The following is a 17,997-nucleotide window of genomic DNA, read 5'->3' on the forward strand; positions in this document are numbered from 1 at the left end:
TCTTCATAAAGCCAAAGCATCCGGCCTATAAAGGTGTATTATTTCCTTCCACAATATAGCCACTAATTTGAGTGACATTTCCGATTATGTTTAAAGTTCTTTAAACTTTTCAACATAATTAAAAACATAGAGATCACAGAGTGTTTTATGTTTTCTCTTGCCAGACATACAATTCTATTTATTTACTTTCTCTCACTATTGCTTTCACAATATTATTAATGGACCTTAAAATGAAAATCCTTAGTTTAATTAATATGCCTTGAGAGTCACCTGTGAATCGGACACAGTGGGTCTCACACATACACCCATGTCTGGAAATTAATTATTAAAATAACAAACGTGAAAATAAGATAAAAATAAATTTTGTTTTCCAACGGTTTGAGGCCATGATTACTCATACATACTTACAATATGATGGCGATTGTGTATTTGTGAACATATAAATAAACTGCACATCATCTTCGTATAGCCACCGTATTAAATCGCGTGTGTAGGTGTCTGGCCTGTATATAAAAACAAAAACCATGGCAGAAATTCAAAAAGCAAATTCTTTATGACATTAACCTTAACGAGAGGCAATGAATGACTCGTAATTTCAAGGCTGCCAGAATCATACTAATCGGAGAACAAATATGTCATTGAGAGCTGACTGCAGACAGCCACTAGGACATTCCAAAGAAACGAATATTTTCAAAACTAGTTTAGACCAAATATGATGAAAAGATTTAATGCACATTAGATTTTAACAGCAAATATAAGAGGTCTACATGAAGCGTATACATGAATGAAGCGTCTGATCTCCTTAACACACAGTCTCACTAGTTTTCGACAAGGCTTATAGGGGTATTTTGGGCTTATATAAGAGACATTTAGAATATACAGGAGTTCCACTATTTTCTACTTCTAGTAACTATCTTCTATCAACTATTTCCCTATTGCTTGAGATTCGTTTACTTTTTACAGAAGCCTTGTATTGATCTTGAACTATCTTCTACATCATGCAGGGCGGACAACATGGTGGATAAGGTAAGCAAGGCGTACAAGGGCTGCACAAAGGTCCGTCGTTACAGGGGCAAAAGCATCTGTGAATTGAAAAAGATATGAATTAATAGAAGATAGTGCTTAAAACTCGGAATTGACTCACAATCTGTACATATCCCTTTGCTCCAACTGACATCGCATGACATCGCAGGTACGGACGACACGACATCCTGGCTGATCACGATTTTCGCCGTATCTTCCTACAGACTTGCCATCGTTCTGGCGATTTCCATCCTTCCCTCTTGTGCCACCTTCTCGTCCTTGACTTCCACGTCTACCCCGACTGCCACGATCACTAGAGGCTCGACCTTGGCCAGATTTGCTCTTTCTTCCTGCAGAGTCTCTCTTTTTTTTACCTTCACCTTCACCTTTTTTGGCCTTTGATTCTTTTCCTGCAGCGCCGCTAGCCTTGGCAGCGGCAGCAGCGGCTTTTGCCGCCGCAGCAGCTTCCTTATCGGCAGCGGCCTTGGCCTTAGCTAGCGCCATAACAGCTTCCTTTTCGGCTTTGGCCTTAGCAGCCGCCGCATCCTTGTCGGCTTTTGCTTTGTCTTCTTTAGCCTTCTTATCGGCGGCTTCCTTGGCCTTGGCTGCAGCGTCTGCCTCCTCGCCTTTTCCTTTTTTAGACTTTCTGGCTGCAGGTTCGGAATCTTCGCCTTTGCCTTTTCCAGCCTTCTTGGCAGCCGCGGCAGCGTCTGCATCTGCGTCGTCACCTTTGCCCTTGCCCTTTTCAGCCTTCTTGGGAGCAGCGGCAGCGTCTGCGTCTTCACCTTTGCCTTTGTCTTTTCCAGCCTTTTTGGCTGCGTCGGCTGCATCTCCGCCATCTTTTCCATCCTTGTCTTTTCCCTTACCGCCTTTCTTAGATCCATCGGCATCTTCGTCCCCCTCCTTTGCTCCTTTTCCCTTTCCACCTTTCTTCGCACTATCTCCATCCTCATCCCCATCCTTCCCTTTTCCCTTTCCTTTTCCCTTAGCTTTTCCCGCCTCGCCATCTTCGTCACCATCTTTATCCTTGCCTTTACCCTTTTTGCCCTTTTTGCTTTTGGATCCGTCTTCATCGTCGTCACCAATACCCCCACGCCCTTTGGCCTTCTTTTTCTGCGAATCTCCGCCATCTTCGTCGTCACCTAGACCTTTCTTTCTGGATTTGTTCCATTCTTCAGTGTCCTCGCCGTCGTAGTCACGACCTTTGCCTCTCCGAGATCCATCCGCCCAATCACCGTCTACACCACCTCGGCCTTTGCACTTCTGGTTTCTTTTAGAGACATCTCCGTAATCGTCACCATCTCTTTCACCGCGCCCTCGACTTTTTCGGCACCTTTCGAACGCGTCCGTGTATTTATTCCTGCCGTCACCGTATTGTAGGTATGCATCTGTAAGATAATCACTTATATTAGATTTCTAGTTAATGACTTGAAGTAACCTCTTTGTTCTCCAATCAGTTGCTTTAAGTTTGTGCTATTTCCACCATCAAATACTGAATACTGTTCCCGACACCGCTGTCGATTGCAGTTTTTGACTATCTTATGGCATATCCTCTTGAGTATTGCATAGGTATGATCGTTCAAAAAGTTTGATTTACAGCACCGATTACATCTGCATGGGCTACAAGGATTTTCAATGTCACAGAATATTTTCGTCGAACTTGAGGAACTATTTAAAACCAATGGATTTCTAGTTATAAGGATCTCAAATTTGAACACACATACATACCTAGACGCTGGATTGCAGCAGATGTACTCTAAGTCTATGCCCATTATTTTATAATATGCATTTTTTCCAAACAGATAATTTTGATTGTAGAATTTTGGCTCGAAATGTAGATCCCGAAAACTGACGTTCAACGCCTAGGGATAAGACTTGAGAACTGAATTGTAAATGTTTTCATGGTTCCGGCTTTTTATGTTAAAATCAACCACCAAGGAGATAAAATGATAAGAAACATAGAAGTTAATAATTAAATTTTAAAATCCACTTGCAAAAAAAGAAATCAAAGATTCTGCAATATTCGAATCTGTAATTCTACTCATCACATTCGTAGATTTCGTAGACACATTAGCCCTTAATTTTATTTCAATCTATAACTTTATTTCTAACCTAAAAAGATCAAAATTCAAAGCTTTTTTTTAATAAATCCACAAAAAAATGTGGGATGACGATAATACCAGTGGGTATGTTGGTCTACGATGTGATTTCTTAAGACATTTTTTAACGCAATTTCTATTCAGCTCATCAAACCTTAAGTATGCTAATGTTTCACATCAGGATACTGAAGGATCCGACCAATTCTGTTGTTGCCGCTATTGCAATGGACCTTTCTGCCTCAATTGCCAGACTTATTCGATGCTTAAGAAAGTTTGCTATCAAATAATTCAGGATGAATGTCCTGAATTTTTTGCAATAAGCTATAAAAAATCCAGGCTAGATGAAATAAGGGGTAAGTTACGCTATTATTTAACACTAGAAAATTTAAATTTCACACTTATATAAATTATTAAGATTCACTAAAAACCGTTTCCCGAAGCCAAGGAGGTTATGCAGCAATTTTGGAAAGCAAGGAAAGGATTCGAGGCTATTTAAAAAAAAGGAAAAATCCAGGAACCAAGAGAAGATAATAAAATGGAACTAGGATTATATATTTTATAAATTTACAAATTTAAATATGCAAAGAAGGTGCATTCTTTCGCTTTTTACTCATATTTTCGGCCAACATTTTTTCCACTCATGTCGTAATAAACAACATTATTTTATAAGGCATTATTTTAAGGGTGTTCTTTTTAATATAAGTGGGTTGGTAATAAATTAAAGCCATTAATTTCAGTAGTATTTAAATATTTACGAGATGAACGGCAAAAAGTCAGTGACTTAATACCAGAAATCTCTCGGTCCGATGCGCCCCATAATGATGCAACTGTCGCAGGTGCAAAGCACTTCCATGTGTCTCCGAGGTCCCAAGTCGCGATTTCGATACATTGGAAGCCACGTAGTACATAAATATTTATGTATAGTTTTAACTGCATGGCTGCTCAATTTATCCGCCCACAAAGCGTGATCGCGACTTTACGTTGACTGCGATAATTTTGTTAAATAATTGAGTCTGCAATGAAAATTGCGCATTACAGCGGCATAAATGCTATGATGCTTTTACTCCACGGGGATTACACTGTGCGTGTGTGCACACACCTAAGTGCCTTTGTGGTTACAAACACCTATTCATTCGTCTTGCTAGAATGAGTTTCTTTCCTCACTTTTCCCAAATACTCGCATAAACGGCATTCAAATCTGCACACTGCCTGACATTTTGTAATTTGACAAATTGCTTGAATTTTTGGGCAACTCCTATAAATAGTGGAGTTTCTGCCGCTCGAAAAGTTAGTTTGAAGCCAAACGAGCACACCGTTAGATCCCCTGGATAAAACGCCAAAAAGGAATATTTAATAACCCACAAGCCCAAAGGATACTATACTTAACAACAAATCAGGATGAAAATGAATTGCCTTGTCGTGTTGCAGTTGCTTGGAATTATGCTGTTGCTAAGCTATGCCAGTGCAATTCCCAAATACGAAGACAGTCATAAGTAAGTTGATTTTATTTATCGGGAAATAATACTTACTTTTAACTGCAGATTCTATGCGGAAAAAGCACAGCGAGATCGGTCGTATTATAATGAAAACAAAACCCAACCCAGTGAACCGCAGACTGCTTCCACAAAAGACAGGCTGGAAAGATTGGGATATACCACAGGATATGGATCTTTAAATGTATGAACGATTTTAAAATAATGAAAGCCTAAGACACTAAATCATTATGCCTTTAGGGTTATCCTGGTGGAACTGGATTGTCGGCATACAATCCCATTAAACTGGATTTGGGTGGCGTTGTTTTGGGAACTCTAGTGGGCATTGGCGCCATTATTTTGATTCCTAAGATTTTGTCCGCATTCCACGGCGGTTATGGAGGCTACGGTCGAAGTAAGTATATTATTTAATATATAGGATTAGACTCCAAAACATGTTATTTAACTTACAGGTGAGGACAATGACCTGACGCCTCTTAGTAGCATGATAAACAAAATCGACGATGTCCTGGGACAAAATAACATAGATTCGACGAGTTGCATGCAACGTGCTGTCTGTGGATACGTTCGCTCGACGGAGTACAACATGAAACTAGGTTCCTCAGACCAAATGGATGAATTTATTCATATGCTCTCCGAGTAAAGAACATTTTTTAAATAATATAATTTTCTCAAATGCTTATTTTGACTTTCCCTATTTTTTAGAAATTCTCTCGTTGATTATCTGCTAGATGGTACGGCTATAAAAGAAGCCCTGGAACATGGAAAACGATCTGGGGACCGACCTTGCGAGGAAGTCTACTCCAATTGTCCTTTAGACAGCAAATCAGCCACTGATATTATTATGAAACTAATGCCCAAGAAAAATCCCCAGGGAAAGGGAAAATCGTCAGCAATTTCTCGCGATAAGAAAGCATAGGCTTAGTTGTTTGTTAATATGATAAAAAATTGTTTCCCATCATTTATAGTACTAATCTGTCCGACCCAAAATATTTTACAAAATTAAATAAAACAGAATGGTTTTGCCTTTATTTAACAGAATGTTTTCTTTTTAACATTGTATTTGTGCTAATGATGATTAAAATTGAGCCTATGGCTGATAATTCAGTGATCTATACCTTTTTTAAAGCTGTGGATGTGAATAAGTATTATTTGGTTCGTTGCCTTGTAAAAGAATCTGAAGCTGCTTTTCCTGCTGCTCAATCAAAGGCAACCATTGCTCTGAGGGCAGAATAAACTTGCCAGGATCAAATTTTGGTATTTTATCCAACTTATTCAATACAGAATTGCGGTGTACCCGACCCTCAAGCATAATGTGTTCCAGCTTGTCAACCAAGTTGTTGGACTCCTTGATCAAATCGTCAATAGACTGCAGCAAGGCATACCAATCGATTTTCTGGGTTCCGATAAGAGAATTACCTCGTAACCTAAAGGGAAAAGGTACAAAGCTTCGCCAGGGCTTATACGGCTCAATAATATAGGGTATAAAATGCCGCTCAGACTCCATTTCCACTGCATCGTCGTCGAAATGCCAAGACGCAAGAGTTGGAGCCAAGTTTGAATTATTAATATTTTTTCTAGGCTGCGAGGACTCGTTAAAGTTAAGCTTCCGTATCTTTGCAATTTGATCGCCAAGTCTCTTTTCAACATCGGATGTAATTTCACTGCCGTCCTCATCAGAGTTCGTCAAATACGAGTTTACCAGATCGTTATTGTAGGCCTTGGGCAGTAGGGTTTGAGTTTGTCGCGAAACAGTATCCACACTATCGGTCATTTGAGACATGGAGTAAGTCAGGACGTCTGAAATTCAATAAAGACCTTAGAAATATTAAAAATGTGAATATTTTTCATAAAACTTACACTGCTGAAACCCATCTTTCTTCTTTGAATATTGTCCATCGGTTAGAATGCCTATTTCCTTGCGAAGAATGAGGTCATGTTGGACACCAAAGCTGGCCTCTTTCATTAGCTTTGTAGGCACGAAGTCGGTTTGCAGAGCTACATTGGCCTTACCCGCTCTCAGCCGTCTGTTTGGGGGTATACCATTTTTTTTTTAATTATTTTTAAGTGTAAATAAGGTAAACAAATTTTTTAACCTTGAAGCGTCCAGTAATTTGGCCCGCAACAGGGCACTTTTATCAGGTTTCGTGAGCGTTGAGACGCTAACAGCGCGCCATGGTGGGCGCTTGGACTCATTTTCTTTTTCCTTTTCCGCCGCCAGGTCCTTCATGCGTCTCCAACTGTTTTTTGCTCTATTAAAATAAATTTATTTTTCATAAGTAAACTAATGATGTTATTTGTTAAACTAAATTTAATTGGCATAATACTTATGTACCTATTCAATGATGCACTACTAGCACGAACGTTCGATTGCGAAGCACTTTGCTGGTCATCCACACTTTGCGTCTCGCTGGTTTCCGAGGATGTGCCACTGTTGTTGGAGCTTGTGGCTGACTTAAGCCTGTTCATGATGGCGTTTTTTTTTTTACTTTTTTAAACTTTAAATGTGTGTGGGTAAATGAAGTCTTCAAAAGCCCCTATCAGCAGTCAATACATCGATGCATAAACAAATTTGTGCATCCGCGTTGCCATGGAGTATATTTTAATAGCTTGGGGTAGGGTCGAGGATATCGATCAAAGGATAAACAGGAAAAGCTAAGCGACAATAAGCCACACTTCAAAGTCTATCGAAAGCAAACATGTTTTAATTCTATTTATTTAATCCGGGACAGATAACAAAAACAGTTTTTATTTTTAAGGTGCATTTATATTTTAAGAGTTGTTATAAAATGCATTTAGGATTCGGAAGACATCGCCATTATAATTCTCCAAAAATGACTTTCCAGATTTGTAGCCACATTCTGAAAATAGATCATAGCTTTGTCTCTGGAACCACAAGTTCTTTGTAGAACTGTTGGGATCGAGTGTGTTCAGTTGCAGTACACCAAAGTGGAAGGTTCTGCCGTCGGTCTGAACACTTTGCACCACAATTGGTTTGGGCAGGACACCGCCGGCCGAGTCCCCATGTAATTGCTTGGCCCTCGCCACAGCCACACCAAAAGCTTTCAGCAGGGTTCTCGCATGCAGCTGCGAAGTTGTAACCTCGGATTTGTGTACGTTATTGACCAAGTGCTTGTTGAAAACGGAGAATATCGTGTGTGGATGCGAACAGGTTTGGGTAGCACTCAAAGCTAAAAAAAAAAGAGAAACTTTATGAAAAATTGATATTTATATAAACGAAGATTTGAAACTTACGGTAGAAGTTCTCATTAACATAAATATGTTGCTTTGGAATCGAAATAGTGCACTTCATTGGGTACAGGTCGGGAACATTTCCTTCAAATTTTCCCTTTATAGCCTCAATAGCTTTATTGGAAACAACTACCTTTTGCGCAACCAGATCAAAGCTGAAAAGGTTTTCGTCGTGGTTTATGAACGTTTGGAATGGAGCATTGTCCATCAACTTTCGTTGCAACGTAACTGACTCGTTGGCTAGCTTGTCGCTTTCGTGTATAAGTTTGTTGATTAACAGGCGACTACAATTTAAATAAATTATTAAAATGTTTAAAAGTAATGAAGATTTCACCTACTTGACTCTTTCGTGGGAAATTCCATAAGTTCGCGGCAGGTTAAAATTGGGACGATCTGGGTTCCTAACCTTTGGCAACTTGACTTGCTCCGCGTCGTACACGTGGGAAGCTAATATTGCGTGCTTAACATTCTTGTCAATGGAACTAGGCAACTCCTGGTTGGCAATCGCATCCTCGATTTTCTTGGGAAACGTCGGAATCTCTATAGAGTTGGTCAGGACCTGGGCTTGGGGTAAACCGCCAATCACAACGTTGCTATCAGAAATCGTATGGCAGACTTTCGAATGCCAGTTTGGATGTGAACTGTCTAGAGGAATTGGACGCTCCCGGTCTCCCACTATGTTGACTCTGAAAGAGAACAATACATTATCTAAGATGAAGGTAATTTTTGCATTCAAACCAACCTCGGTAACTCCACCCTGGGGTTCAATATGTCCTCAGGTGTCTTGATGGTTATCCCCAGTTTCAAAAGCTCGGCGGCTGCTCCTGTTTCCTTTGGAACTCGCTTTCCCTGGACTAGCCAATGCTTCTTAAAATGCCAGCCAATATGCTGGGCACATAACGTATTTGTCAGCCTCATTTCAGTTAAGATTTAGCTAATGTTTTTGTTAAAAAAGTGGAGCCCGGCGGACTGGTTATGAAATGGGAATTAGGGACGGACGATAGGCAGTCACTGAATTATCGTTATCGATGTCACTGAATTTCTCTTCCATCTGATTTTTAAATTTTATATCTTAATATATGAGGCCATTTATTTTTATTATTTTTTTTTTTATAATAAATTATTAAAAATAATTAACATTAAGTTAAATACCTGTAATGACCCAAAACTGCCGCAAAAACTATCGTCGCAAGATCCATACACTATATTGTGAGTACGGTCTTACTTTTAGCGATTGTTGCAAACACGGTGCTTTGCCGGAGATTTTTACCAATTAATTGACGGTAAATATTAAGAGGTAATTGCAATATATTTGTCTCAACAATCCCAGCTAAGCATTACTTATTTTACCTATTATATATCTGACCAGTAATTCACGAGCATCAAGAGACATGCCCCGCTACAGAGAATGGGATCTGGCCTGCAAGGTATATGTGGGAAACTTGGGATCATCGGCGTCTAAATACGAAATAGAGAACGCCTTTTCAAAATATGGACCATTGAGGAACGTATGGGTTGCTCGCAACCCACCTGGTTTTGCCTTCGTTGAGTTTGAAGACAGGCGTGATGCGGAGGATGCAACCCGGGCGCTTGACGGCACTCGCTGCTGCGGCACACGCATTCGAGTGGAAATGTCCTCGGGCCGCTCACGTGACCGCCGTCGAGGCGGATTCGAAAGTGGCAGTAGCAGTGGCGGACGATTCGGATCCGGACGTTACAGGTAATAATCAAATATCAGGGCAGACCTAGGCCGTTGAAGGCCAATCTCTGGAAATCATTTACATAAAACTGAATACATTTCATTTCCATATAAATTTAATATTAATTATTCTGCTCTATTGCCAAATTGCAATTAGTAAGTGAAATTAAAATTGTTTACCCAACAAATGCAAAGTAAGATCTACCCTCGACTAAGTACATGGAGGTACTAATTGCTTACACCTACAATATTTATGATATATTAGCGTTTGGTATGTGTTAAATAAGAGTTATCGACACTTTTTCAGGATAACTCCTTCGGCTAGAACTACTTCCACTGCTACTTCTTCCTTCTACAACATCAGCAACCCACAACCTGCAACCATCTTCACAGCCACTGCCAGCAATCTTCAACTTTCAACTCTAAAAATTATCAAGTTCTGCGCGTTTTCATCGTAGAAGAAGAGCATTGCAGTCGCCAGAGTTCTACTTATGAAGTTATCCTGCGTATCTTTTTTTGTTTAAAAAAATGCATTTTTTTTATCAAACAATATGCTTTACTTGACGTTTACTAGTTTTGAAATATTTTTGTTGTGTTAATACTGAAAATGACCCTATTCCACATTTAAAATTCTTTAGAAGCTTTACAATGAGGCACAAAATCAATCAGAACTCAATTATTTAAATTTTTACTTCAAGTTTTTTTTATAATTGAATGAAAATAATTCGTAAGCACAATTCTCTGAAGATATTCCGCGTTTACCTTAGTTGTTTTCAATTTTTTTTTTGGCCAAAATGGCATCTTAGAGGCATCGTTTATTTTCAGCAACTTTTAAGGCGTATGTACATGCACTCTCTCTTTTCTCAGTAGTGCGCAAATGAATTTATATATAAACTTATTTATCATTTCCCACAAAACATTAATTGCAGATCCCGTTCTCCTCGTCGCTCCCGTTCGCCACGCAGCCGGAGCTATTCCTGCGATCGCCGAAGCCGGTCGGACTCCCGAGATCGCCACTGAGATGTTTTCAAGAGGATACCATTTAAGTAAAATCGCAATCTCTACTTGGATTGCGATGTAAGTAAGCACATAGTTTGAAAATGACAATAGACACTATGCGATGCATTCGAGAATCCCTTTTTTTTTGTATCAAATAAAGAAACACTGAAAAACGAAATAAAAACATATCTGTTTCCAGCAAAAAGTGACATGCATGATGCACACAGTTTATTATGTGAGAATTGACGTGCTACTGTACAACTTTCCTCAAACGTACGATCGGATAATAATTTAAACAGGCGCACAATCGTAAAATTATGTTGTATACTAACAAAGGTACACTTTAAACTTAAGAGAAGACGCAACACAATTCGTTGCACATTTCGCACTGGAATATACCTTACGTCTAGTCATTTTTATATAACCTTTCTGCGGGCTCTGAGCCCCAGTCCACAATGCAAATCGGGATTTTTATGGCAGACCTAGCGCATACGGTATGTGTTCGTCTCATGTATCTCCGACAGCTCGCCCTTGAAGTTAATGTCGATCACAAAGTCGAGGTCGCGATTATTCCGCTCGTTGGGCTTCATCTGGAACGTACCGGTGATCTCTTCATTCTTCTTTGCAGTCATTTGGTCGTCCAAGTAGAACACCGTCTGCTTCCAATGTGTGTATGTGGAATCGGGCGACGTGCTAAAACCGAGTCGCTTGTGGCACTTTGTGAACTCGATGTTGAAGTATGTGACCAGCGCCTGGACGAAATCATTGCGCTTGATTGTCAAACTAAACTGTGAAGCAAAGTTGAGGTCCGCCTTCTGGACGGTGTAGAGGTCGACTTCCTTGACCATGCACGATGTCGATACTACTTGTTTGGGGTCAACCACGTCCACTAATGGTTCAGTCACAGCCACTTTACGGATGCAGCTCATATCAAAGCCGTATACATCATCCCACCAGTTAATTTTCTCATCCTTGTACTGCCGATCCTCAATGGCAGTAATGTAAAGAGTTCCACGATCTGGGAACATCATGCCGCCGGGCTTAAGCCACTTGTCTCGCGCGTACAGCACTGTGTCCAGCATGGACTCGTAGAAAAGGCAGTAGCTGTATACAAAAAAAGATACATAAGCTAAAAGTACTTTTGGTTGTGGCAGTCCACAAAACCTACCCCATCCATTCCGAAATAATAATGTCCACTCCCTCAATACCATTCGGCAGTTCGATCTCTTCAATCTTGCCCTTGACAACCTTGATTACATCCTGAAGATTGTTGTCAATGACTACTTGGCGGGCAAACTCAATAATGTTGGAGCAATCCACTGCGATGACCTGGGCGGCGCCGGCTTTAGCGGCAAACATTGAAAGTATACCTGTACCGCAACCCACATCAAGAACAGTCTGTAATAAAGAGAATCCCCGATAAGCAAATGTAGACGGTATAACCCCAAAACCCTTTCCATCCTACCTTTCCCTGGAACAAATGCTTGTTGTGGTACATGGCGTTGCGGTATGTGACGGTGCGCACTTCGTCTTTGAGCATCTCCTCGTGGATGCCGAAGTGAGCGTAGGAGTCGAAATAGTAGTCCCGCGATGTCATCTCATCGGCATTAGCATTTGTATTGGCGTTAGCGTTGGCTCCGGTGGAAGAATCCGTGCCGCTGGCGGGCAGCTTCTTCAGCACATTGTTTGAATTGGGCGTGAGGCCGGTCGCGTTTTCCACTGCTGCTTCCATCGGGATGTCTGTGCTGGCCTGTCGGGTGAATGTGTCAGCTATACTCCTCATAGAATTATAGACATATCAACGTGAACTCACCATAATTAATTTTTTTTAGCGTCTGTCAAAAATTCTCCCGTCGAAAAAAGGTAGCGACTAAAAAATGGACTATTGCTACAGCACGCTAGTTTGCGAATTCGTTGTACAACACTGCATCTAAGGGTAGCTCTAGCTGAACCATTTTGAGTCTTTTGTTCTTTTTTGACAAAATGTATGTAAATGAAATATTTTTTAAAACTGTATTCACCTTTAATCAAAAACATAATAAATACAGAGAAACAATTAAATGCCGATCAAACCCTTTTCGGCGCCCATGTTGCAACATGTGTTGCAAAGTACTGAAGTTTTTGGTGTATTTTTTTGCGATCAAAACACAGCCACATTACCGCTTGGCAATTTGGCGGCAAAATAAATAGCACAAGGCATCAAGCGAGCCACAAACCTTTTATTTATCTCATATTACATTTGTTTATTGCTTAAGATGGAAGGCTTTGATGACGCAGGAGTGTTTTTCTCTGACAATTTCGGTGGCGAGAACCAGCAGGATACGCAGATCAATCTTCAGGCAGTGAAGAAGAAGTACAAGGAATTCATACGCACCTTCAATGAGGATAACTTCTTTTACAAATATCGGTGAGTGGAATGAAAACTAAAAACCAAACACAACTAATTATAATTTACGCTTAGCGATACTCTCAAGAGGAACTATCTCAATGGGCGGTACTTCTTGGAGATCGAAATGGAGGACCTGGTTGGCTTCGATGAGGCTCTGGCAGACAAGCTTAACAAGCAGCCCACGGAGCACTTGCAGATCTTTGAGGAAGCTGCCCGGGAGGTGGCCGACGAGATCACAGCTCCGCGTCCCGAACACGAGGAGCACATGCACGACATTCAGATTTTGCTGACCTCCAATGCCAATCCCACGAACATACGCGAATTAAAGTCTGACTGCGTGTCGAAGTTGGTCAAAATAGCTGGTATCATTGTCGCTGCTTCTGGAATTAGTGCCAAGGCCACACGTATGTCCATCCAGTGCATGTCTTGCAGCACTGTCATACCAAACCTTAAAGTGAATCCTGGATTGGAGGGCTATGCCCTGCCCAGGAAGTGTACGACAGAGCAGGCTGGTAGACCCAAATGTCCCCTAGATCCGTTCTTTATCATGCCGGACAAATGCAAGTGCGTAGATTTTCAAACCCTCAAACTGCAGGAGCTGCCTGACTTTGTGCCCCAGGGTGAGATTCCCAGGCATCTCCAGCTGTTCTGCGATCGCTCGCTGTGTGAGCGTGTAGTGCCCGGCAATCGCGTCCTGATCCAGGGAATTTACTCGATTCGTAAAGTTGGAAGACCTTCTCGCCAAGATGGACGTGAAAAAGCAGTAGTAGGTGTTCGGGCTCCCTATATGCGAGTGGTGGGCATTACCGTTGATTCAGAGGGAGCGGGTGCCATCTCCCGGTATAGTAATATCACCAGCGACGAGGAAGAGAACTTCCGGCGCATGGCCGCCTCTGGCGATATTTATGAGAGGCTTTCCGAGTCCTTGGCTCCGAGTATCTTTGGATCGCGGGACATTAAGAAAGCCATTACGTGCATGCTCTTTGGTGGCTCCCGAAAGCGCCTTCCCGATGGTTTGTGCCGTCGTGGGGACATTAACGTTCTGCTGCTGGGTGATCCTGGTACAGCAAAGTCGCAGCTGCTTAAGTTTGTGGAGAAGGTGGCGCCAATTGGAGTATATACGTCAGGCAAAGGATCCAGTGCTGCCGGTCTGACGGCTTCGGTTATAAAGGATCCGCAATCGGTAGGTCTATTTTATTGTATTTCTGGAGTTTCTTTAACATTACTCTTTTCTTAGCGTAATTTTGTCATGGAAGGCGGCGCTATGGTTTTAGCCGATGGAGGAGTGGTCTGCATTGATGAGTTCGATAAGATGAGGGAAGACGATCGTGTCGCTATTCACGAGGCAATGGAGCAGCAGACCATATCCATTGCGAAGGCTGGCATCACCACCACTTTGAACTCCCGTTGCTCGGTCCTGGCGGCTGCCAACTCCATTTTCGGACGATGGGATGATACCAAGGGCGAGGAGAACATTGACTTTATGCCCACTATCTTGTCCCGTTTTGATATGATTTTCATTGTCAAGGATGTGCACGATGAAACGCGGGATATTACTCTGGCCAAGCATATCATCAACGTCCATCTTAGCTCTAGTAAACCTTTACCAAAAGAAATGACAGAAGGAGAGATATCGTTGTCGACGTTCAAGAAGTACATCCACTACTGTCGTACACATTGCGGTCCAAGACTTAGTGAGGCCGCCGGGGAGAAGCTGAAGAGTCGCTACGTCCTCATGCGCAGTGGTGCCGGTCAGCAGGAGAAGAACTCTGACAAGCGACTGAGCATTCCGATCACCGTGCGCCAGCTGGAGGCTGTCATCCGGATCTCAGAATCTCTCGCGAAAATACGCTTGCTTCCATTTGCCACCGATGAACATGTAAACGAGGCACTTCGCCTTTTCCAAGTATCAACTCTGGATGCTGCGATGACTGGCAGCTTGGCTGGAGCTGAAGGATTCACCACGGAAGAGGACCAGGAAATTCTAAATCGCATCGAAAAGCAGTTAAAGCGTCGTTTTGCTATTGGATCTCAAGTCTCTGAGCAGAACATATTGCAGGTACATTGTTTGCTTAAACATTTTATTTATTTACCTAACAATACATATTTTGTTTTATTTGTAGGACTTTTTACGTCAGAAGTATGAGGAACGCACTATCATGAAAGTGATTCACACCATGATTCGACGCGGAGAGCTTCAGCACAGGATGCAGCGAAAGATGCTCTACCGAATTTGCTAACCAGTGTTATTAAAATCATTATTTATCATTCGTTTCATGTTACAACAATCTATTGTCATTCTTGTACCCTCATCTTTATTATTAAGAAAAACATACATTCTTTTTCATACAAAAAATTAGTTGAAAAAATAAAAAAAAATTAAAATTAAAATTATTAAAAAAATAAAAAAAAAACTTTAATTTTGTTTAGAGGGTTTTTAAATTTTTATTAAAGCTACAGATATACATAAAATACCGAGTATTACCGAAAAAATTGTTGCCAAATTTTGCCTTGTCCCATAACATACATGATGCTGTACAGATGCTTTTCTTTTTAGATAAAAGGATTTCAGATTTCAAGTATTCCCAAGATTTGGCAAATATACAAAAGTGAAATTTATACGCGTTTTCCAAAATATTCGGATAACGAGGAAATCCCATGGTTTTCGAAATCCATAAGGTAATCGGCCCGCAGATGATTCGTTACATAAATATTAAAGTTTGTTTACATTTGAGAAAAACGAGATTATAAGCAAGATCTTAATTTTGTTTGTTGATGATGCTTGAACAGGAACACACACACATGGTGGGGTCGGCCTCCAACTTTCCACCACAAACGGACAAATTCGTTCTAGATTCGGGTGTGTTTTGTATGCCTACGTCATTCGGACAAATCACAAAAACCAATCATATTACCTTGGCCTTTTGCCAATTTTTTAAAAATATTTTTTCCTCTGTTTGAGAACGTTTATTACTTCCTTTTATACAAAACTCAATTAGTATATTTGCGCATGCACAGCCACATAATAGTACATAAGTGTGCACGCAGAAATGTACTCGATATATGCAACATTTTTCAGAAATACGTAAGCTTCTCGTACTCTTCTTGGTATTTAAATACAATGGCGAATATAAGCATTTGATATTTATGAATTTCCGGAAGGAAATCTTTACATGTTTGTTTACCACAAAATACTCGTACGTATCCATAAAATGACTTTATTATTTTTAAGCTTCGTGGCAATAATATTTATTTCCGATACATTCATTCCTGGTGACGCCATTTTGTTGACGTCAAGTTCTTCCAAAATTTATTGATCAAATTGCTAAAAATATTCCGTATTTGTGTTTCCAAAACTTTTAAAAAGTTCCACAATTTATATAGTCACATTCGCTGAAAAACAATCGCCCACATGTGTTTGATATAAAATTGTATCATTTTAATTTAGTTCAAAATTTTAAGATTTTCCAACTGGGGGAAAATTCTGAAACACCCTCTCCCGGTTACGTTTAATTGATATTATGGTACTTTGCCCTTTCATACCCAGGGTCAAGATGATTCAAAAGTCAAACAATAAAATTTTAATTGAAATTCATATTGCAATATTTATGCCCATGTGTGTAAATATTTTTCAATTACCTCGGACTGTGCATGTTCATCGTTTCCATTAATAAAGCGATGCACCCGATGTTCTTTTCATTGCATAAATACATACATATGTGTACGGATCCATGTGTATCTGGTACCTTGCTTTTCATCTAAATCAATTTACTTTATACTTTCCAGCCACCCGCTACGTAGACCCCAAATCTAACGTAAACAAGTCCCCCAGTGCTGTCGCCTCCAGTGGAGGTGTCCAGTTTTAGTTTTAGAAACTAAATTTCCAACCAGCAATCGGCCACAAAAAAGGACAGAAATCACGGTTATATAATGATCGCCAATTATTATTGTTTTTCGTTATTAATTGGGATCGTCGAGGGAATTAGATAATTGTTTCTAACATGCCTCCACATATTCCGAAATAAAATTTTTTGAACGTCATCAGCATCCCATATTTGAGAGAGCGCCAACCGAAATGTATCTGGCGGATACGTGTATGTAACACCGAGGTGTAGATACAGAATGGCCCAGACACGAAGGAGGTGGCACGTGTGAGTGTGCCTGTAAGATACTTTTGGGGCAAAAAGCAAAAGAGCGAACACACTGAGTGGGGCCTTTGTTTTGTGAATGAATGAAAATGAAAATTCTCGTCGTACATATGCCAAGCCAGCATCTGTTGCACGTCAGTACAATTTTAGATCTCGACCGAGCACGTTCGTCCGGAAAAGCTATATACCCCCGATGCTGGTTGATTGTCTTTGGTAGTAAACGCGGATTCAATTAGCTCAAGGGCCCCAAGAAACAAAAATTTCCGTCACCCTGCATCAGAGGATCATGTACATTTACCCGAGCTCCCCGGAATCAGCATCATCCTTGCAGTCCGAAGAGAGTGCGGCCATTAAAATTCAGGCAGGATTTCGTGGATACCGAGTGCGCAAGCAGATCCATCGATCAACCAAGTCCTCCAGCCAGAACAGCACCTCCAGCCATCGGCGAAACCAGCGCCAAAGATCACAGAACAACGCCCTTATGGAGAACCAGGGAAACACTCCTCGCCCCAATGGCGGCGATGCGAAGGCGAACGGAGAAAATGGCGGAAAGTCGGTAGAGGATCGCAGTGCCACCAAGATCCAGGCAGGATTCCGGGGCTTCCTGGTGCGCAAGCAGCAGAAGATTGCTAAGGATGCGGCGGTGAAGATTCAGGCTGGCTTCCGGGGATTCAAGGCCCGCAAAGAATTAAAACAATGTGAGCCCATTGCATAGTGGATGGGGTGGTCCGCCCCTTCGAATTTCTACTGTACATACAAGAATATGTGTATTCAAATACCTACCTTTTAGTCAAATATGTGTCGTGTAAATAGCTTAATCTTAAATGATAGTTTCTCTCCACAAAGAATAAAATACTCTCACTCAAGAAACTGAAATCTTGAAAGACAACTTTAT

General features: G+C 41.0%; 8 protein-coding genes and 1 long non-coding RNA gene across 10 annotated transcripts; 5 read left to right on the forward strand and 4 right to left on the reverse strand.

Annotated features, from left to right (window-relative positions):
• Positions 1-711: 711 nt before the first annotated feature.
• On the reverse strand, positions 712-2,909 carry LOC108129383 (protein qua-1-like). Its single transcript, XM_017247359.3, has 4 exons — positions 2,752-2,909; positions 2,462-2,691; positions 1,145-2,411; positions 712-1,082 (listed from the first exon to the last, which is right to left on the reverse strand). The coding sequence occupies exons 1-4, from the start codon at positions 2,793-2,795 to the stop codon at positions 992-994; spliced, it is 1,632 nt and encodes a 543-aa protein (XP_017102848.2). The 5' UTR covers positions 2,796-2,909; the 3' UTR covers positions 712-991.
• Positions 2,910-3,050: 141 nt separating this feature from the next.
• On the forward strand, positions 3,051-3,798 carry LOC108129450 (uncharacterized). Its single transcript, XR_011443195.1, has 3 exons — positions 3,051-3,209; positions 3,267-3,475; positions 3,538-3,798. It is a non-coding gene; the product is annotated as an uncharacterized lncRNA (long non-coding RNA).
• A 630-nt stretch (positions 3,799-4,428) lies between these two features.
• On the forward strand, positions 4,429-5,616 carry Desi (DM4/DM12 domain-containing protein Desiccate). Its single transcript, XM_017248017.3, has 5 exons — positions 4,429-4,615; positions 4,664-4,799; positions 4,856-5,009; positions 5,068-5,254; positions 5,321-5,616. Exons 1-5 carry the CDS (start codon positions 4,521-4,523, stop codon positions 5,532-5,534), a joined length of 786 nt encoding a protein of 261 aa, XP_017103506.2. The 5' UTR covers positions 4,429-4,520; the 3' UTR covers positions 5,535-5,616.
• Positions 5,617-5,738: 122 nt separating this feature from the next.
• LOC108129779 (uncharacterized) lies at positions 5,739-7,203 on the reverse strand. The gene is made up of 4 exons (XM_017248016.3): positions 6,951-7,203; positions 6,712-6,867; positions 6,476-6,642; positions 5,739-6,415 (listed from the first exon to the last, which is right to left on the reverse strand). Exons 1-4 carry the CDS (start codon positions 7,082-7,084, stop codon positions 5,739-5,741), a joined length of 1,134 nt encoding a protein of 377 aa, XP_017103505.2. The 5' UTR covers positions 7,085-7,203.
• Positions 7,204-7,313: 110 nt separating this feature from the next.
• Positions 7,314-8,871, reverse strand: mRpL37 (mitochondrial ribosomal protein L37). Its single transcript, XM_017248015.3, has 4 exons — positions 8,610-8,871; positions 8,206-8,553; positions 7,871-8,151; positions 7,314-7,806 (listed from the first exon to the last, which is right to left on the reverse strand). Exons 1-4 carry the CDS (start codon positions 8,783-8,785, stop codon positions 7,388-7,390), a joined length of 1,224 nt encoding a protein of 407 aa, XP_017103504.2. The 5' UTR covers positions 8,786-8,871; the 3' UTR covers positions 7,314-7,387.
• Positions 8,872-9,025: 154 nt separating this feature from the next.
• Rbp1 (RNA-binding protein 1) lies at positions 9,026-10,749 on the forward strand. 2 transcript variants are annotated; one of them, XM_017248013.3, is made up of 4 exons: positions 9,069-9,150; positions 9,237-9,587; positions 9,874-10,435; positions 10,496-10,749. In XM_017248013.3, the coding sequence occupies exons 2-3, from the start codon at positions 9,259-9,261 to the stop codon at positions 10,022-10,024; spliced, it is 480 nt and encodes a 159-aa protein (XP_017103502.2). In that variant the 5' UTR covers positions 9,069-9,150; positions 9,237-9,258; the 3' UTR covers positions 10,025-10,435; positions 10,496-10,749. The 2 variants fall into 2 exon arrangements, with proteins under 2 accessions (XP_017103503.2, XP_017103502.2); XM_017248014.3 differs by lacking the exon at positions 9,874-10,435 and having other exon boundaries at positions 9,026-9,164.
• Positions 10,750-10,757: 8 nt separating this feature from the next.
• On the reverse strand, positions 10,758-12,526 carry Art1 (arginine methyltransferase 1). The gene is made up of 4 exons (XM_017248010.3): positions 12,379-12,526; positions 12,031-12,315; positions 11,734-11,963; positions 10,758-11,669 (listed from the first exon to the last, which is right to left on the reverse strand). The coding sequence occupies exons 1-4, from the start codon at positions 12,379-12,381 to the stop codon at positions 11,048-11,050; spliced, it is 1,140 nt and encodes a 379-aa protein (XP_017103499.2). The 5' UTR covers positions 12,382-12,526; the 3' UTR covers positions 10,758-11,047.
• Positions 12,527-12,709: 183 nt separating this feature from the next.
• Mcm5 (Minichromosome maintenance 5) lies at positions 12,710-15,224 on the forward strand. Its single transcript, XM_017248401.3, has 4 exons — positions 12,710-12,972; positions 13,027-14,137; positions 14,192-15,013; positions 15,078-15,224. The coding sequence occupies exons 1-4, from the start codon at positions 12,821-12,823 to the stop codon at positions 15,192-15,194; spliced, it is 2,202 nt and encodes a 733-aa protein (XP_017103890.1). The 5' UTR covers positions 12,710-12,820; the 3' UTR covers positions 15,195-15,224.
• A 1,990-nt stretch (positions 15,225-17,214) lies between these two features.
• On the forward strand, positions 17,215-17,978 carry LOC108129901 (abnormal spindle-like microcephaly-associated protein homolog). Its single transcript, XM_017248197.3, has one exon. The coding sequence runs from the start codon at positions 17,389-17,391 to the stop codon at positions 17,815-17,817; it is 429 nt and encodes a 142-aa protein (XP_017103686.1). The 5' UTR covers positions 17,215-17,388; the 3' UTR covers positions 17,818-17,978.
• Positions 17,979-17,997: the final 19 nt, after the last annotated feature.

Source organism: Drosophila bipectinata, chromosome 3R (genome assembly GCF_030179905.1).
Source record: "Drosophila bipectinata strain 14024-0381.07 chromosome 3R, DbipHiC1v2, whole genome shotgun sequence".
NCBI lineage: Eukaryota > Metazoa > Arthropoda > Insecta > Diptera > Drosophilidae > Drosophila > Drosophila bipectinata.

Coding starts and splice junctions, on each gene's coding strand:
- LOC108129383 (XM_017247359.3), bottom strand. CDS start 2,795: ATGGGCATAGACTTAGAGTACATCTGCTGCAATCCAGCGTCTAG. Junction 2,692..2,751: donor TGCTGCAATCCAGCGTCTAG/GTATGTATGTGT, acceptor GGTTTTAAATAG/TTCCTCAAGTTCGACGAAAA. Junction 1,083..1,144: donor CAAAGGGATATGTACAGATT/GTGAGTCAATTC, acceptor TTCAATTCACAG/ATGCTTTTGCCCCTGTAACG.
- Mcm5 (XM_017248401.3), top strand. CDS start 12,821: ATGGAAGGCTTTGATGACGCAGGAGTGTTTTTCTCTGACAATTTCGGT. Junction 12,973..13,026: donor AACTTCTTTTACAAATATCG/GTGAGTGGAATG, acceptor ATTTACGCTTAG/CGATACTCTCAAGAGGAACT. Junction 15,014..15,077: donor CTGAGCAGAACATATTGCAG/GTACATTGTTTG, acceptor TTTTATTTGTAG/GACTTTTTACGTCAGAAGTA.
- mRpL37 (XM_017248015.3), bottom strand. CDS start 8,785: ATGAGGCTGACAAATACGTTATGTGCCCAGCATATTGGCTGGCATTTT. Junction 8,554..8,609: donor CCCAGGGTGGAGTTACCGAG/GTTGGTTTGAAT, acceptor GTTCTCTTTCAG/AGTCAACATAGTGGGAGACC. Junction 8,152..8,205: donor ATTTCCCACGAAAGAGTCAA/GTAGGTGAAATC, acceptor TTTAAATTGTAG/TCGCCTGTTAATCAACAAAC.
- Rbp1 (XM_017248013.3), top strand. CDS start 9,259: ATGCCCCGCTACAGAGAATGGGATCTGGCCTGCAAGGTATATGTGGGA. Junction 9,588..9,873: donor TTCGGATCCGGACGTTACAG/GTAATAATCAAA, acceptor ACACTTTTTCAG/GATAACTCCTTCGGCTAGAA.
- Art1 (XM_017248010.3), bottom strand. Junction 11,964..12,030: donor AGCATTTGTTCCAGGGAAAG/GTAGGATGGAAA, acceptor TCTTTATTACAG/ACTGTTCTTGATGTGGGTTG. Junction 11,670..11,733: donor ATTATTTCGGAATGGATGGG/GTAGGTTTTGTG, acceptor TTTTGTATACAG/CTACTGCCTTTTCTACGAGT.
- LOC108129901 (XM_017248197.3), top strand. CDS start 17,389: ATGTACATTTACCCGAGCTCCCCGGAATCAGCATCATCCTTGCAGTCC.
- Desi (XM_017248017.3), top strand. CDS start 4,521: ATGAAAATGAATTGCCTTGTCGTGTTGCAGTTGCTTGGAATTATGCTG. Junction 4,616..4,663: donor AAATACGAAGACAGTCATAA/GTAAGTTGATTT, acceptor TTTTAACTGCAG/ATTCTATGCGGAAAAAGCAC. Junction 5,255..5,320: donor TTTATTCATATGCTCTCCGA/GTAAAGAACATT, acceptor CCTATTTTTTAG/AAATTCTCTCGTTGATTATC.
- LOC108129779 (XM_017248016.3), bottom strand. CDS start 7,084: ATGAACAGGCTTAAGTCAGCCACAAGCTCCAACAACAGTGGCACATCC. Junction 6,868..6,950: donor AGTAGTGCATCATTGAATAG/GTACATAAGTAT, acceptor TTATTTTAATAG/AGCAAAAAACAGTTGGAGAC. Junction 6,643..6,711: donor AAATTACTGGACGCTTCAAG/GTTAAAAAATTT, acceptor ACCCCCAAACAG/ACGGCTGAGAGCGGGTAAGG.